Source organism: Gorilla gorilla, chromosome 20 (assembly GCF_029281585.2).
Source record: "Gorilla gorilla gorilla isolate KB3781 chromosome 20, NHGRI_mGorGor1-v2.1_pri, whole genome shotgun sequence".
In the NCBI taxonomy this organism is placed as follows: Eukaryota; Metazoa; Chordata; class Mammalia; order Primates; family Hominidae; genus Gorilla; species Gorilla gorilla.
In genome coordinates, this window is record NC_073244.2 from 47,007,279 (window position 1) to 47,024,273 (window position 16,995).

The 16,995-nt window shown below is 55.2% G+C and overlaps 1 protein-coding gene across 1 annotated transcript; it reads left to right on the top strand.

Annotated features, from left to right (window-relative positions):
* The first annotated feature begins 527 nt into the window (after positions 1-527).
* Positions 528-16,539, top strand: LRFN3 (leucine rich repeat and fibronectin type III domain containing 3). The gene is made up of 3 exons (XM_055369075.2): positions 528-1,719; positions 3,574-5,004; positions 8,704-16,539. Exons 2-3 carry the CDS (start codon positions 3,590-3,592, stop codon positions 9,173-9,175), a joined length of 1,887 nt encoding a protein of 628 aa, XP_055225050.1. The 5' UTR covers positions 528-1,719; positions 3,574-3,589; the 3' UTR covers positions 9,176-16,539.
* Positions 16,540-16,995: the final 456 nt, after the last annotated feature.

Genomic DNA, 16,995 nt, shown 5'->3' on the forward strand with positions numbered 1-16,995 from the left:
AGAAAGAGACAGGTTTGGGGGGCCAGTGGCTCTGGAATGAAGCGCTACACTCAAGGCTAGGAATGGTTACTGAATGCACATACACACATACCATTCTCACAGCCCAGGTGCTGCGTCTTAGAGCGTGTGAGTGTGTGTGTGTGTGTGTGTGTGTCTGTGTGTGCGCGCGCACGCACGTCTCTATCTCTGTTTCTGTCTTTCTCTGACTTGTCCTTATCTCTTGTCTCTCCATCTCTCTCTGTGTCTCGCTGTCTCTGTGCATTTCCATGTCTCGAATATGTGTGTGTTTCAATCTGTCTCTCTGCCTCTTTCCATTTACTCCTCTCTATCCATCAATCTAAGCCTGCCCATCTTTTTGTCTGCCTTTCTGTATCTCCGTTCTTCTCTGTCTCTCTGTCTCAGTCTCTCTGTATCCAGGGATTCTCGTTCCCAGCAGCGCCAGTGCGACTCCATGGGAGGTGGGGCCGGGGCGCGTCTTTGAGAGAAGGGGCGGGTGCCTACGCCTTTAAGCGCGGGTGCGCGCGGAGCCTGCGCCTTTAAGCGCCGGTGCGCGCGCTGCCCTGGGTTCCCGGCGAGGAGGCCGCGGGAGCGCCTGGACCCGGCCCGCCAGCCCGGCCCCCGCCCGGCCCCCGCCTCGGCCCCGGCGGGGGAGGGGTCTCTGAGCGCGGCCCCTCCCCCCTGCGCCCCCGCCTGCGCTGCGGTGCCCCCATCCCGCGTGTCCCAGTCTGTCTGACCGTCCCTCCGCTCCCAGGCCTCGCCCCACCCGGCCCTGGGGCTGCCCGGTCGCCCCCCTCCCCACCGCAGCCGGTCCCCTCCCTCCCAGTCAGCCTCCGCCGCAGCCCAGGAAGCCAGCCGGGACGCCGCCGCCCCGGACCCCGCGCCCTAACCTCCACCTCGGGGGCCTGCACCCCCAGATTGAATCGGGAATTCCGGAAACCCGAGCCTGGAACCCTGATCTGGGACCAGTACCCCGAGATCCGGCCGTGGAACCCCAAGATCTGGAGCCTGAACCCCAGTATATGGGGCTGGAATCTCAACATCGGTCACTGGGACCTCAATATTTGGAGCCGGAACCCCACAATTTGGAACACAGACCCCAATATTTGGAGCAGAACCCCAAGATTTGACATCTAAAACCTCAAGCCTGGAGCTGAACTCTGAATTCTGGGCCTGGGACCTTGAAATCTGGGACTGGATTTCCAGTACTGTACCCTGGAACCCACTCTTGGGGACCTGAACCCTGGGATTCAGACCTCAAATTCCAAGATCTGGACTGTGGGATTCCAAGGGGCCTGAACCCGAGTTTGGGCCTGAAGTCCTTGCTGCAGACCTGAATGCTTAAATCTGTGGCTTGAGACCTCCCAGTCTTGACTCAGCACCCCAATATCTGAATGCAGAACCCCGGGATCGGATCTCAGACTCTAAACCCCACCGTTTGGCTGCTTAGCATCCCAAGACTGGACCTGGGAGACCCTGACCCTGAACAACCCTAACTGGACCCCTAAAACTGGACCCTAGAGGCCCAATATTTAGGGGTCTGGAACCCCGAGTATTAAGGTCTGGAGACTCCGTTGCCACAGATTTGAGCCGAGTCAGGACACAGTCCCTCTACAGAAGCCTTGGGGACAGGAAAAGCATGACCAGATGCTCCCTCCAGAGCCCTGACCTCTGACTCCCCTGGAGCTAGAACTCTGCTCCCTGGGGCTGCTTCTAGCTCAGGTAAGGCTGCTGAAACCTCAAGGTGGGGAGGGGCTGGGAGGAGCATTGTGGCTGCGGGTTACGGTACCAGGTACCCTTTGACACTCTTGGGGTTTCTCCAGAAAAAAAGACATTCCCCCATGGGTCTGCCTTCAGCTCCTGCTCTGCTCCAAACACTCTCTGGACACTGGCCATCCCTGCCCCTCTCTGACCTTCCCTGCCCCAGTTGATGGGACCTCCAGGTCTCTGACCCCTGCAACCCTTACAGCCTCTCGCTGTCTATCCTGTCCGACCGTCTCCGCCACCTCTCTTGTCCACCACTCCTCTTTCTGGTCTCCTTTCTCCACCTGTCCTCTCAATGGCCATCTCTGTTCCCTTTTTCTCTCTGATCATCTTTGTGACACCCCTGTCCACAGGTCCTCTCTCCAGTCGCCTCTGCCTGCTGCTTCTCAGTGACCATCGTTGACATCTGTGTCCACTGTGCCTCTCTCTAATCATCATTCACCAGCTCTCTTGCTCTTTCTCCACCCCTGAATCTAAGCCTGGGTCTGTGACCGTCCCCATCCATCTTTGACATTGCTGTCCACCACTCTTCTCTCCAGCAGCCTCTGTCCATCTCTCCTCTCTAGCTTCCTCTGGCCACCTTTCCCTTTCTCTGGCCATCTCTCCCACTGCTCTTGCCCTCCTCCCACCCCTGACCCTAACTCCCAGTCTGCAACTGTCTGACCATCTCTGGCCACCTCTCCTCTCTCTCTCACTCACTGATGCCCTCTGATCATCTCTGGCCACCTCTTCTCTCTCTCTCACTCACTGATGCCCTCTTGATCATCTCTGGCCACCTCTTCTCTCTTTCTCACTCACGGATGCCCTCTTGATCATCTCTGGCCACCTCTTTTCTCTCGCTCGCTGATGCCCTCTGATCATCTCTGGCCACCTCTTCTCTCTCTCTCACTCACTGATGCCCTCTGATAATCTCTGGCCACCTCTCCTCTCTCTCACTCGCTGATGCCCTCTGATCATCTCGAACATCTCTGCTGCCTTTCCTCTCTCCGATGACCTCTCCCCGCACCATCCTCCTGAGCAGCTGTCCTGGGCTCCCACTGACTCTGCCATGTCTGTCCTTTTCCTCCTCTCTGACCACCTTGCTGGCTTTGGGCCGTTTCTGACCACGTGTCTCTGACATGGTCATCTCCCCCAGATCTGAGCCCAACCCATGCCCTCCCTTCTCTTTGTCCACTGCTCATCTTCCTGACCATCTGTAACCGCTTCTCTTCTCTGGTCATATCTGACCACTTCTGATCATTGTTGCCACCCTGGCTGCCCCGTCTCCCCATGGCCAGCTTTTACCATCTCTGACCATGTCTAAAGCCCTCTGGTTTTCCTGCCACTCACCCAGACCAGCTGTCATTTCTCTGACCATTTCTTTTCTTTTTTCTTTTGGAGAGACAGAGTCACGCTCTGTTGCCCAGGCTGGAGTGTGGTGGCGCAATCATAGCTCACTGCAGCCTCAAATTCTTGGGCTCAAATTGATCCTCCCACCTCAGTGTCCCACGTAGCTAGGACCACAGGTGGGCGCCACCATGCCCAGCTAATTTTTAAAAATTTTTGTATAATAGATACACGGTCTCACTTTGTTGCCCAGGCTGGTCTTGAACTCCTGGCCTCAAGCCATCCTCCTGCCTCAGCCTCCCCAAATGCTGGGATTACATGTGTGAGCCACCGCGCCTGGCCTTCCTCTGGCTTTTGGTCACATCTGACGGTCTTTGACCAGCCCTTCTGCCCTCAGCCGCCTGTGACCTTCTCTCCTGGTCTCAGACCACCCCCAGCCCCTGTAGAACCCCTCTTCTGCCCTCACGCCTCCCCTCTTCTCCGCAGGACACCCCTGCCCGCGATGGCCATCCTCCCGTTGCTCCTGTGCCTGCTGCCGCTGGCCCCTGCCTCATCCCCACCCCAGTCAGCCACACCCAGCCCATGTCCCCGCCGCTGCCGCTGCCAGACACAGTCGCTGCCCCTAAGCGTGCTGTGCCCAGGGGCAGGCCTCCTGTTCGTGCCACCCTCGCTGGACCGCCGGGCAGCCGAGCTGCGGCTGGCAGACAACTTCATCGCCTCCGTGCGCCGCCGCGACCTGGCCAACATGACGGGCCTGCTGCATCTGAGCCTGTCGCGGAACACCATCCGCCACGTGGCTGCCGGCGCCTTCGCCGACCTGCGGGCCCTGCGTGCCCTGCACCTGGATGGCAACCGGCTGACCTCACTGGGCGAGGGCCAGCTGCGCGGCCTGGTCAACTTGCGCCACCTCATCCTCAGCAACAACCAGCTGGCAGCGCTGGCGGCTGGCGCCCTGGATGATTGTGCCGAGACGCTGGAGGACCTCGACCTCTCCTACAACAACCTCGAGCAGCTGCCCTGGGAGGCCCTGGGCCGCCTGGGCAACGTCAACACGTTGGGCCTCGACCACAACCTGCTGGCTTCTGTGCCCGCCGGCGCCTTTTCCCGCCTGCACAAGCTGGCCCGGCTGGACATGACCTCCAACCGCCTGACCACAATCCCACCCGACCCACTCTTCTCCCGCCTGCCCCTGCTCGCCAGGCCCCGGGGCTCGCCCGCCTCTGCCCTGGTGCTGGCCTTTGGCGGGAACCCCCTGCACTGCAACTGCGAGCTGGTGTGGCTGCGTCGCCTGGCGCGGGAGGACGACCTCGAGGCCTGCGCGTCCCCACCTGCTCTGGGCGGCCGCTACTTCTGGGCGGTGGGCGAGGAGGAGTTTGTCTGCGAGCCGCCCGTGGTGACTCACCGCTCGCCGCCTCTGGCTGTGCCCGCAGGTCGGCCGGCTGCCCTGCGCTGCCGGGCAGTGGGGGACCCAGAGCCCCGTGTGCGTTGGGTGTCACCCCAGGGCCGGCTGCTAGGCAACTCAAGCCGTGCCCGCGCCTTCCCCAATGGGACGCTGGAGCTGCTGGTCACCGAGCCGGGTGATGGTGGCATCTTCACCTGCATTGCGGCCAATGCAGCTGGCGAGGCCACAGCTGCTGTGGAGCTGACTGTGGGTCCCCCACCACCTCCTCAGCTAGCCAACAGCACCAGCTGTGACCCCCCGCGGGACGGGGATCCTGATGCTCTCACCCCACCCTCCGCTGCCTCTGCTTCTGCCAAGGTGGCCGACACTGGGCCCCCTACCGACCGTGGCGTCCAGGTGACTGAGCACGGGGCCACAGCTGCTCTCGTCCAGTGGCCGGATCAGCGGCCTATCCCGGGCATCCGCATGTACCAGATCCAGTACAACAGCTCGGCTGATGACATCCTCGTCTACAGGTGCAGGGTCCAGGCACTGGGGTAGCTTGGGTGGGGGAGTGAAGCAAGGGGAGGGTTGAGGGTACACCTACTAATACCCTACACCGAAGCGCAACTGATAAGTGATGCCGGAAGGTTCCAAAAGAAATCAGAGAGCAAAAGTAAAAGAAATCAGGCAGCAAGGATAACAAGAATCTGGCAGAAAGGGTCAATGAAATCTGACAGCAGTGATAAAAAGAAGTCAGACAAGAAGGACGAAGTAAATGAGACAGCAAATGTTAAAATATATCAGGCTACAGGGCTAAAAAAGATCAAGCAATAAGGATAAACGAAATCAGGCTGCATGGGTAAAAAGAAATTAGGCAGCAAGAATAAATAGTAGTAGCAAACATAAAAAGGAAACCAGGCAGCGGGAGGAGAAAGTAATCAGGGCAGAAGAATAAAATGTTAATGGGCAAGGGTGGGTGGGGAAGATAAGGGGATAAAAATAAATTTAAGTTGTAAAGATAAAGAGAGAAACACCAGGTTTTCCAGATGACAGGACTAGATACTAGCTGGGCTGCAGGAAGAAAAGGAGATCAAACAGGAAAGCACAGGGAGCCCAGAAAAAATGAAATAAGCAGCTCTGTTAGAAAAAGAAATCAGACCAGAGGTTAGAAGGAAATTGCAGGGGGGAGGTTTGATAGAGACTGGGCTTTGGGTGTATGTGGTGTGAACTATTCCATGTTTCAAGTTCTAATATAGTGACATCCATATTTTTTTTTTTGAGACAGGGTCTCACTTTGTCGCCCAGGCTGGAGTGCAGTGGTGCAATCTCGGCTCACTACAACCTCCGCTTCCCGGGTTCAAGCGATTCTTGTGCCTCTCGAGTAGCTGGGATTACAGACGTGCACCAGCACGCCCAGCTAATGTTTGCATTTTATTTTTAGTGGAGACGGGGCTTTGCCGTGTTGGCCAGGCTGGTCTGGAAGTCCTGACCTCAGGTGATCCACCTGCCTCAGCCTCCCAAAGTGCTGGGATTACAGGCGTGAACCACCGCACCCAGTGTAGATTTTTTCTTTTCTTTTTTTTTTTTTGAGACGGAGTCTCACTCTGTTGCCCAGGCTGGAGTGCAGTGGCACGATCTTGACTCACTGCAAGCTCCGCCTCCCAGGTTCACGCCATTCTCCTGCCTCAGCCTCCCAAGTAGCTGGGACTACAGGCGCCTGTCACCACGCCTGGCTAATTTTTTGTATTTTTAGTAGAGATGGGGTTTCACCATGTTAGCCAGGATGGTCTCGATCTCCTGACATCGTGATCCACCCGCCTCGGCCTCCCAAAGTGCTAGGATTACAGGCCTGAGCCACCGCGCCCGACAGATTTTTTATTTTCTAAATCAAATCAAACCTAGTTCAAGTTCCTTTTGCCAGGTAAACAGAAATATCCAGTTTGCCACACTTGTGGGGGATTCTCTTCTCTCTCCTGTTGTTGCAAACACAGAACCTGGGGTTTACACACTCCAAGAGGTGGCTCAGTCCAACTTGTTCCCCCAAGCTGGAGAGCACTCAGCACATCTGCAGTGACTGCATGTGGTCAGCAGTGGTGGCTGCTGACCCAGGTGCTGTTGACACCTCTTACCAAAGTCCAACCTTGCATGGATGGACTGCGGCTGTGGGTGAGTCCCTGTCCTCACGGCCAGGCTGGGCCAAGGGTGCAGTCCCAAGGCTGACTGTAAAGACTGGACCTCCCCAAGGCTGAGGACTGTTCCTTGGGGACCTAGTAGTACCTGGATGTCCTTTCCCTCCCTTGGGGCCAACACCTCAAGAAAAGGCCACTTGATTTCCATTTCAGTCCTGGCAACCCACTGAGCTCATTCTACTCCCTTTCTCAGACATGACTCGGAAGATTCCACGGAAGTCCTGCCCCTGGAAATCACACAAGTCGGCCAGGCGCGGTGGCTTAACCCCTATAATCCCAGCACTTTGGGAGGCCGAGGCAGGTGGATCACCAGGTCAGGAGTTTGAGACCATCCTGGCTAACACGGTGAAACCTCGTCTCTACTAAAAATACAAAAAATTAGCTGAGTGTGGTGGCACACGCCTGTAGTCCCAGCTACTCAGGAGGCTGAGGCAGGAGAATTGCTTGAACCTGGGAGGCGGAGGTTGCAGTGAGCCGAGGCTGTGCCACTGCACTCCAGCCTGGGTGACAGAGTGAGACTCCGTCTCAAAAAAAAAAAAAAGTCACACAAGTCCTGGCCACCTTGCCAGGTGGGGAATGGGATGAATGCTGTCCTAGACAGTCACCCTGCCCCAGGCGGCCACGGAGTTCCCTGTACCTCTCTCATTAGAATAGCCTAGGAATAAAACAGGTGATAAGTCAACTCTCCAACAGGGTGCCCAACTACAAAAGAAACTATAGTGAAATAGGGTGGTAAGGATTAAAAGGAAACAAGAAAGAAAAAGATAAATAGAAACCAGCCAACAGAGATAAAAGAGAAGCAGGTGACAGAGCTGGAAAGAAATAAGGCAACAGGGAGAAAAAGAAAGCAGTAGTGACGGAGGCACATTAGTTTAATGAAAAGGGAATCAGACGACAGGACTCATTGGAAAATAGGCCATCGATACAGTCATAATAATAAGGCAATAGGGCTAGGGGGACATTTATTGGCAGGTTACAAGGAAATTGGGCAACAGGGGTACAGGGAGATCAGGTGGTTTGATTGGAGAGAATCCTAGCTGTACACTAGAGGAAAATCAGGCAGCTGGAAAAGGGAAATTTGGCATAGGCTGCAGGAAATAGGGGAACCAGAGGGAAATTGGCAAGCGTCTGGAGGAGACTGGGAGGTAAAATGTGGGGGAAATTGGATGGGGGTGGCTAGAAGACAAAAGGATTAAATTAGAGGGAAATTGGACAGGGTTAGAGCAGAACTGGGTGGTGAACTGGAGAGATGACTGGCAGTGGGACCAGAGTGAAATCAGGCAGAGGATTGGGGCAAAATTGGGCAGGGAGGCTAGAGCGGAGCCGGGCTGCAGGCTGGAGGGAAATTGAGTGGGCAGTGCAAAAGGGAAATTGGGCAGTTGGGTATAAAATGAAACCGGCAAGGTGTGGTGGCTCACACCTGTAATCCCAACACTTAAGGAGGCCAAGGCAGGAGGCTGGACTGCCTTGAGGCCAGGAGTTTGAGACCAGCCTGGGCAATATAGCAAGAGCCTGTCTCTACAAAAAATTTAAAAATTAGCTGGGCATGGTAGTGCACACCTGTAGTTCCGGCTACTCAGGAGGCTGAGGCGGGAGGATGGCTTGAGTCCAGGAGTCAGAGGCTGCAGTGAGCTGTGATCATGCCACTGCACTCCGGCTTGGGCAACAGAGCAAGACCCTGTCTATAAGAAAACAGAAAGAAAGAAAGGAAAGAAACAGGATGGATTGGAAAAACTCACGTGGTGAGCTGTTAGAGAAATTGGGTGGTGGGACTAGAGTGAAAATGGGCAGCAGGCTATGAGGACGTGTGAGAGGGTGGGCTAGAGTGAAATTGGCCAACAGACTGGAGGGGTATCAGTCAGGTGGCTGAATGGGATGTCAGACCAAAGGGAATTGGGATGTTGGTGAGAGGGAGCTCATTGGGTAGAATGAAATGAAGGAGTGGACTGGTGGGAAGTCTAGCCCCGCAGGGAGTTTGGTGGGGGAAGCACAGGATGGGGGCTGGGCAGCCTGAGACCTGACCCCCACCTGCCTGCCCTGCAGGATGATCCCGGCGGAGAGCCGCTCGTTCCTGCTGACGGACCTGGCGTCAGGCCGGACCTACGATCTGTGTGTGCTCGCCGTGTATGAGGACAGCGCCACGGGGCTCACGGCCACACGGCCTGTGGGCTGCGCCCGCTTCTCCACCGAACCTGCGCTGCGGCCATGTGGGGCGCCGCACGCTCCCTTCCTGGGCGGCACGATGATCATCGCGCTGGGCGGCGTCATCGTAGCCTCGGTACTGGTCTTCATCTTCGTGCTGCTAATGCGCTACAAGGTGCACGGCGGCCAGCCCCCAGGCAAGGCCAAGATTCCCGCGCCTGTTAGCAGCGTTTGCTCCCAGACCAACGGCGCCCTGGGCCCCACGCCCACGCCCGCCCCGCCCGCCCCGGAGCCCGCGGCGCTCAGGGCCCACACCGTGGTCCAGCTGGACTGCGAGCCCTGGGGGCCCGGCCACGAACCTGTGGGACCCTAGCCAGGCGCCCCCCCTCTAAGGGTCCTCTGGCCCCACGGACAGCAGGACCCGGACACCCTGTGGGACCTGGCCTCAAACTCACCAAATTGCTCATGGTTTTTAAAACTCTGATGGGGAGGGTGTCGGGGACACCAGGGCAAAACAAGAAAGTCCTATTTTTCTAAGCTTGGGCGAAGACCCTTGCCCTCGTCTCTGTCTATGGGGGTTGGGGGACGGAGCAGGGGTCTGGAGCTGGGGAATGCCTCCTTTGGGGAGACACCCCCTCCCCGCCCAGTTCAGTCTGAGGACCCTGGAGGAGGCTGAGGATGGCGATCCATTCAGACAATAGATGTTCCCTGCGTGTCGGCTCTGAGCATGCCCTGGGTTGGGGGATGCTGTGGTGATCCAGATAGCCCTGAGCCCTGCCTGCAGGGGCTTAAAGTCAAATGGGAGACAGACACATCCCCAGACAGTGATAGCACAGAGTGACCAGGGATGTGGGCATGAGGGAAGCCTGGGGGATCGTGACAGTCCATAAGAGGTACCCTGCTCAGCCCCAGGTGTGGTCAGGGAGGGCTTCCTGGAGGAGGACACATGTGATCTGAGAATGACATATGACGGAGATAACTGGGCAAAGAGCAGAAGGAAAGCTCTTTCAGGCAGAGGGCACAGCACAAGCAAGGTGGTGGTGTGCCCTGGGCACTGGGGGTGCTATGGTAGAGGTGAGGCAGGAGGGTTAAGCAGGGTCTAGGACCTCCAGGCTGAGGAGCTCAGACTCTGGCCTGATGATACTGGGGAGCCATGGAGGGTTGTATGCAAGGGAGGAATGGGGTCAGGTTGGGGCTTTAGGAAGATCCTTCTAGTGCTATGAGTAGGGTGGACCCAAGGGGAAGACTGAAGCTGGGAGCCCCAGGGGAAGCTGGGGCAGGGACCTGGGTGGGTGAGGACGAAGTTGGACCAGCTGGGCTAGGGAACAAGAAAAGGGAGTGGGTTGACAGAGACACTCGGGAAACTGTGGGAAGCTGAAGCGGTGGGTTATGGAGCTGCGGGGCCATGGGGTGGGGCAGGAAGATGGTGGGGACTGCCCTCATATAGGACCAGGGAGAAGGAGCAGGTTTGGGAAAGATGATATGGCCAGTGGGGAACTTGGTAGGTGTAGGGGGCCCTGAGGATGTCCAGGATGTGGCATTCAGGAGGGTGCAGGACCCCTGGTCTGAGGCTGAAGCTGGAAATAGAAATGAGGGCTTTGTCAGCAGAGATGGGAACTGACACTGCTGGGGTTAAGACGGCTTCTTGTGGGGGGTGGTTCCAAGTCCCCACTATGGGACATTTTTTCTTTTTTCTTTTTTTTTTACAGATGGGGTCTCACTATATTGCCCAGGCTGATCCCAAACTGGCCTCAAGTGATCCTCCCGTCTCAGCCTCCTGAATTGCTGGGATTACAGGCGTGAGCCACTGCCCCTGGCTAGGGACTTTCCATATTTAAGGGTGACGCAAAGAAAAACCTAACCAAGACTAAACAGGAACAGCAGGCAGAGGGACAGGGGGAAGAAGACCAAGCAATTCAGACCCAAGAAACTCTTGTGTTCAATGATATAAATAAAGGCTGCGGTGACCCCCCAGAGAGCAGTGTTAGGGGGTCAGTTGGGGCAGATAGCAGATTCAGCTCATTTGAGAGGAGGGGGTAAGAAAATGTAGCTAGAGGGTGCAGCCCCTGTCAACCTGTGGGTCTGGAGTCCCATGTCTTTGCAGGGCGGGTCCTTACTCTGTCTTGGGCAGCCCTAGGCCCCATGAGACACCAAGCCTGGAGGTTTGCAGAACCAAACCCCGGTCTAGGAGATGTTGAGCCTCCTTGGAGATCCAGGAACGGGGTTGGCAGTAAGAGGAATAGCACCCCCTGAACTCAGGGCTTCACTAATGATGTCCCCAGAGGCAGGAGAGTGGAGGGAACCTGGGTCCTGTCACCTGGAGGGACACTGGTGTGAGGGCATGGTAAAGAGAGCCCAAGACTGAACTGGCCCTTTTCATGACCTGGGGCACATGACTGTGACCTCGTGGGATGACATATCCTAGATTCTGCCACAGCTTTTCTGGGGGGGTCTAGGCCTTGAACATGTTATGCCATGAGTCATGGGACCAGCCTGAGTCCTGGGGGACCTCGTCTGACCACACCCTACTCCCCAAGTCCCCAGCAGTATCATGAGATCCTTCTTGTTGTTCGTTAGCCTTGGGCAGCTGAAGTCAGGTGACGTCATCAAGAAGAGTGAGGGCATGAGTCCTGGGGAAAGGGGCCTAGGAGCAGGGGCATAGTGTTTCGAGACTGTGGTCCCAGCTACTCGAGAGGCTAAGGCGGGAGGATTGCTTGAGCCCAGGAGTTCGAGGCTGCAGTGAGCTAGGATTGCGCCACTGCACTCCAGCCTGGGCCACAGAGCGACACCCTGTCTCCAAAAAAACAGAAAAGGAGCCTAGGAAGTGAGGATGCTGGGGGCCTAGTGCTGGCTACAATTACCAGTTGCTCCCATGAGGGGGAGCCAGAGGGCACTGTTCCTAAAGGGGGGTGTGTGTGTGTGTGTGTGTGTGTGTGTGTGTGTGTGTGTCTCGAAGTCTCGCTCTTGTCGCCTAGGCTGGAGTGCAATGGCGCGATCTCCGCTCACTGCAACCCCCGCCTCCTGGGTTCAAGCGATTCTCCTGTCTCAGCCTCTTGAGTAGCTGGGATTACAGGCGCCTGCCACCACGCCTGACTAATTTTTTTATTTCTCCACATTGGCCAGGATGGTCTTGATCTCCTGACCTCGTGATCTGCCCGCCTCAGCCTCCCAAAGTGCTGGGATTACAGGCGTGAGCCACCGCGTCCGGCCCTAAACCCACATTTTTAAATGTGAGCAATCCTTGCTGTGTGCAGTGTGCTGGGGATTCGTTGCGGAACAAATACAGCACAGGTGCTGCCTTCGCGGCACTCACTATTTGGTGGGGACACAAATGTTTTCTGAGTTTTTTTTTTTTTTTTTTTAGACACAGTCTCAATGTCACCCAGGCTGTAGTGCAGTGGTGCAATCATGGCTCACTGCAGCCTCCACCTCCCAGCCTCAAGTGATCCTCCCACCTCAGCCTCCCAAGTAGCTGGGATTACAGGCATGTGCCACCACACCCAGCTAATTTTTGTATTTTTGTAGAGATGGGGGTCTCACTGTGTTCCCATACTGGTCTTGAACTCCTGACCTCAAGTGGTCCTCCCACCTTGGCCTCCCACAGTGCTGGGATTACAGATCTGACTGTAGATGTTAAATAATCACACCAGCAAGTGTAAGCATCAGCAGTGACCAAGGGGCACCATGCAGGAGACACATACAGAAGTGCACGACCCTGTAACCAGGGGCCCTGACCCAACAAGAGAGATTGAGGAAGGCTTCCTGGAGGAGGGGAGGCCTGGTGGAGACCTGAAGGATGCGCAGGTTGGAGTTAACCACGAAAGGGGTGGGAAGGGTATTCCGTGCAAATGGAAGAGCCTGTGCTGAGGGAAGCATGAGTGAAAGAGCTGAGGCCAGGGGACTGAAGTAGGGGAGGGAAGGGAAGAGAGTGACCTTGGGTTGAGGCTGGAAAGCAGGAAGGGAGCTGATGACGCAGGACCCCGTAGGCTGCTGGGAGGAGTCTGGATTGTCCTCTAAGTGGCATGAGAAGCCATTGAAGGGGTTTTGGTTTTTGTTGTTTTTTTTTTTGAGACGGAGTCTCGCTGTCGCCCAGGCTAGAGTGCAGTGGCACAATCTTGGCTCACTGCAACCTCCGCTACCCGGGTTCAAGTGATTCTCCTGCCTCAGCTTCCCGAGTAGCTGAGATTACAGGTGCCCTGCCACGACGCCCAGCTAATTTTTGTATTTTTAGTAGAGACTTCTTCACCATGTTGGCCAGGCTGGTCTCAAACTCCTGACCTCATGATCTACCTGCCTCGGCCTCTTAAAGTGTTGGGATTACAGGCGGCATGAGCCACCCTGCCTGGCCAATCATTGAAGGGTTTTGAGGTCTAATGAGAGTAGCAGTCCCTGATCTCAAGGAAGCTCTGTGGGGAGGAGGATACTGCAATAGTCCAAGCAGAAGGGTGATCCGGACCAAGTTGGGGCCTGAAGTGGTTGAAGAGAGATTTGAGACAACCTTACTAGAGGCCTCTGCCCCCCACCCAGCAGACAGTGTGCCCTACTGTACAGCCACCCAGTTCTGCAGCAAGATTGCAGAGACGGGAAGAAGAGTTGTAAGACACTGGGCTCTGATATACACAGCTCCACCCCTTAGATGGGGGAGGGACTTCTGTGTAGCATGGGAATGACGGACCTTTTCCAGGCTCAAGTAGCAGGCAGACAGTGGATGGAGGCTGAGAGGCAGTGGGTGGTCAGGGGGAATGTGGACACAGGAGATGCAGGGCTGGAAGGGGGACACACACTTGGTAGTAGCTTATTACAAATTTGGAAGCAGGAAGGATGGGAGGAGGGCAGACTGGTCCCTCTAGCATGGGTCCCCCATGTTCCCCCACAGCGTGCCGGGACCACCCCCACCCGCCTGCAGAAACACACAATCACATGTGTCTAGGATTTAAAGTTAAAATTTTGCTTGTCAGCTAGGCACAGTGGCTCGTGCCTGTAATCCCAATGCTTTGAGAGGCCACCCTCAGGGAGGATTGCTTGAGCCCAGGAGTTCAAGACCAGCCTGTTTCCAACTCCGTGGACCCTGTGAGGCACACTTCACTCTCCCCAGCCCTCTGGATAAAACAGCAGTTCCTTAGGAACTTTAACTTCCCCCAAAATGCTGTGGCCTCCCAGGCAACATAGCCATACCCCATCTCTATAAATAATAATAATAATTAGCTTGTCCAACTGCCCAGCTAAGTCCATCAATTTCCTGAGCTCAGGGAGTACGACTACTTCTACTGTCAATTCTTCATCAATTCCTCATCTGCCTTTGGCCCCGCACATTTTTTAGACCAAAGCTCCGGCTGCTGGAGCATTTTCTTGAAGTGACTGTAGACCCAATACCAGGATTCTGCCCTGTCTGTGTACTGCCAGATCCAACCCATGTGTCTTGGGGTGGCTAAATCTGACAAAGGCCCTGAGTGTCTGGGGACACCTGTGATCTCCTGCAAGGCTGAGGCTAATGCCACGCTTTTGCAGCTCTTTGCATGGGCACATATGTGAGAGGATCAGATAAAAGGTGTTCCCAAAAAGGATGTTTGTGTTCAGGGTGGAACCTGACGCCTGCCTCCTGCCTTTGGGTCCTCCCTGATGGCTGTGCCCTCTCATACCTCGCAAAAGCAAGGATAGGTATCAGTGCCGCCTGTCGTCCTGACCTATGCGGAGTGACGTTGGGAACATTGTGGTGACCAACACAGCCCTAGCCCTTGCCCTCAGAGTTCCAGTTCAAGGCTGGGAGCAGTGGCTCGCGCCTGTAATCCCAACACTTTGGGAGGCCGAGGCAGGCGGGTCACTTGAGGTCAGGAGTTCGCAACCAGCCTGGCCGACATGGTGAAACCCCAACTCTACTAAAAATACAAAAATTATCCGGGTGTGATGGCAGGCACCTATAATCCCAGCTACCTGGGAGGCTGAGGCAGGAGAATCGCTTGAACCCGGGAGGCAGAGGTTGCAGTGAGCCAAGATTGGGCCACTGTAGTCTAGCCTGGGCAACAGAGCGAGACTCCGTCCCAAAACAAACCAACAAAAAAGAGTTCTATTTCCAGTGGAGGAAATAGATAATCACCAAACAATGGCATCCCAGAGTGGTTGTCGGGGATGGGGAAAGAACAGGCAAGAATGATCAGGGCTTTTGCAGAAGCCCAGGGGACTCCCAGAGCCAGAGGGTTCTACACTTGATCTTAGCCAAAAGGCCAAGAAGCAATCTGAAGTTTCTAACTGGGCCTGGGATAGGAGGTGGGGAGACAGTCCAAGATTTCCTGAGGCAGGGCCAGCTTTATGGCAGTGTGACTGTGGGGTTGCACCATGCCCCAAACTTAGAAGTACCCTATGCTTGCTTTAATGCCCTGGTGTCACTATCTTGAAATTAATAATTTTTGAACAAGGGCCCCACATTTTGATTTTGCACTGCGCCCTGCAAATTATGTAGCCAGTCCTGCCCGGAGGAGCGAACACTTGAGGGATTTACAGAGAGAGCCGAGGCAGAGAGGGTCTTCCCAGGAGAGAGAACATTGGGTACAAAAGCCAAGAGAGGGCCAGGCGCAGTGGCTCATGCCTGTAATCCCAGCACTTTGGGAGGCTGAAGCGGGTGAATCACCTGAGGTCAGGAGTTCAAAACCAGCCTGGCAAACATGGCAAAAACCCGTCTCTACTGAAAATACAAAAAATTACCTGGACGTGGTGTCAGGAACCTGTAATCCCAGCTACTTGGGAGGCTGAGGCAGGAGAATCGCTTGAACTTGGAAGGCAGAGGTTGCAGTGAGCCCAGATCCCACCACCGCACTCTAGCCTGGGTGACAGAGCAAGACTCCGTCTCAAAAAAAAGAAAGAAAAAAAAAGAAAAGAAAAGAAAAGAGAGGACTGCACACTCACAGAATGAACCAGAGTTCAGTGTGGCTGGCGCACCATGGGAGAAGGGCGCACTGTGGGGCCATGGAGGGTGGAGGGTGATAAGGTGGAGGGACAGGGTCAGGTTTGCACTTTAGAAAAATCCATCTGGCAGCTGGGCGCAGTAGCTCACACCTGTAATCCCAGCACTTTGGGAGGCCAAGACGGGCAGATCCCCTGAGGTCGGGAGTTCGAGACCAGCCTGACCAACATGGAGAAACCCTGTCTCTACTAAAAACACAAAATTAGCTGGGCGTGGTGGCACGTACCTGTAATCCCAGCTACTCGGGAGGCTGAGGCAGGAGAATCGCTTGAACCCAGGAGGTGGAGATTGCGGTGAGCCAAGATTGCACCATTGCACTCCAACCTGGGCAACAAGAGTGAAACTCCATCTCAAAAAAAAAAAGAAAGAAAGAAAGAAAGTTCCATCTAGCTACCATGGGGAGGGTGGATGGGCGCACAAGGCCAGGGAGAAGATGGGGGACTCGGCTGCCTGTGGAAGGGGCTGGGAGTGTGGGTGATTCTGAGGAGGAGAGGCCAGCATGGGCACGTTTACCAGAACCTTAAATGCTTGGGTAATAGACATCCCAATGCAGGAGACAGGCTGGGAGACCCCAAAACCACGGGATGAACCCAGAGCCTCATTTTCACTTGCAAATTTTTACTGTGGGTGGCAGGGGATGCAGAAGGGTAGGTTACAGAATGTCACTCACTGGTAAGTACTTGAAAATCTTTTTATATGAAAACTCACATGGATAGACTGATGGAGGTGAATGCAAAATTGGCAAGAATTTCGAGTATAAAATGTGAGATTTCAAAGGACTTTCTTCTGGATATGTTCTGGCTTCAACTCCATAGACCCCCGGGGTGCACTTCACTCTCCCCAGCCCTCTGGGTAAAACAGCAGTTCCTTGGGAACTTCCTCTTCAGCTTCCCCTAAATGCTGTGGCCTCGGGGAGCTGGGAATGAGCCCCTTCCTGCCTCTTTACTCACATTCAGGGACATCGACCCCTAACACCTGTTTTTCTTCTGTGTTGGCAAGCTTCATATTTCTTTTCTTTTCTTTTCTTTTCTTTTTTTTTTCTTTTTTTTTGAGACAAAGTCTTCCTGTGTTGTCCAGGCTGGATTGCAATGGCGAGATCTCGACTCACCACAACCTCCACCTCCCTGGTTCAAGTGATTCTCCTGCCTCAGCCTCCCAAGTAGGTGGGACTGCAGACATGTGCCACCAAGCCTGGCTAATTTTTGTATTTTTAGTAGAGATGGGGTTTCACCATG

Excerpts from the sequence above, each read along its gene's own strand:
- LRFN3 (XM_055369075.2), top strand. The coding sequence starts at position 3,590 with ATGGCCATCCTCCCGTTGCTCCTGTGCCTGCTGCCGCTGGCCCCTGCC. Across the intron at positions 5,005-8,703 it reads GATGACATCCTCGTCTACAG|GATGATCCCGGCGGAGAGCC; the intron begins GTGCAGGGTCCA and ends CCTGCCCTGCAG.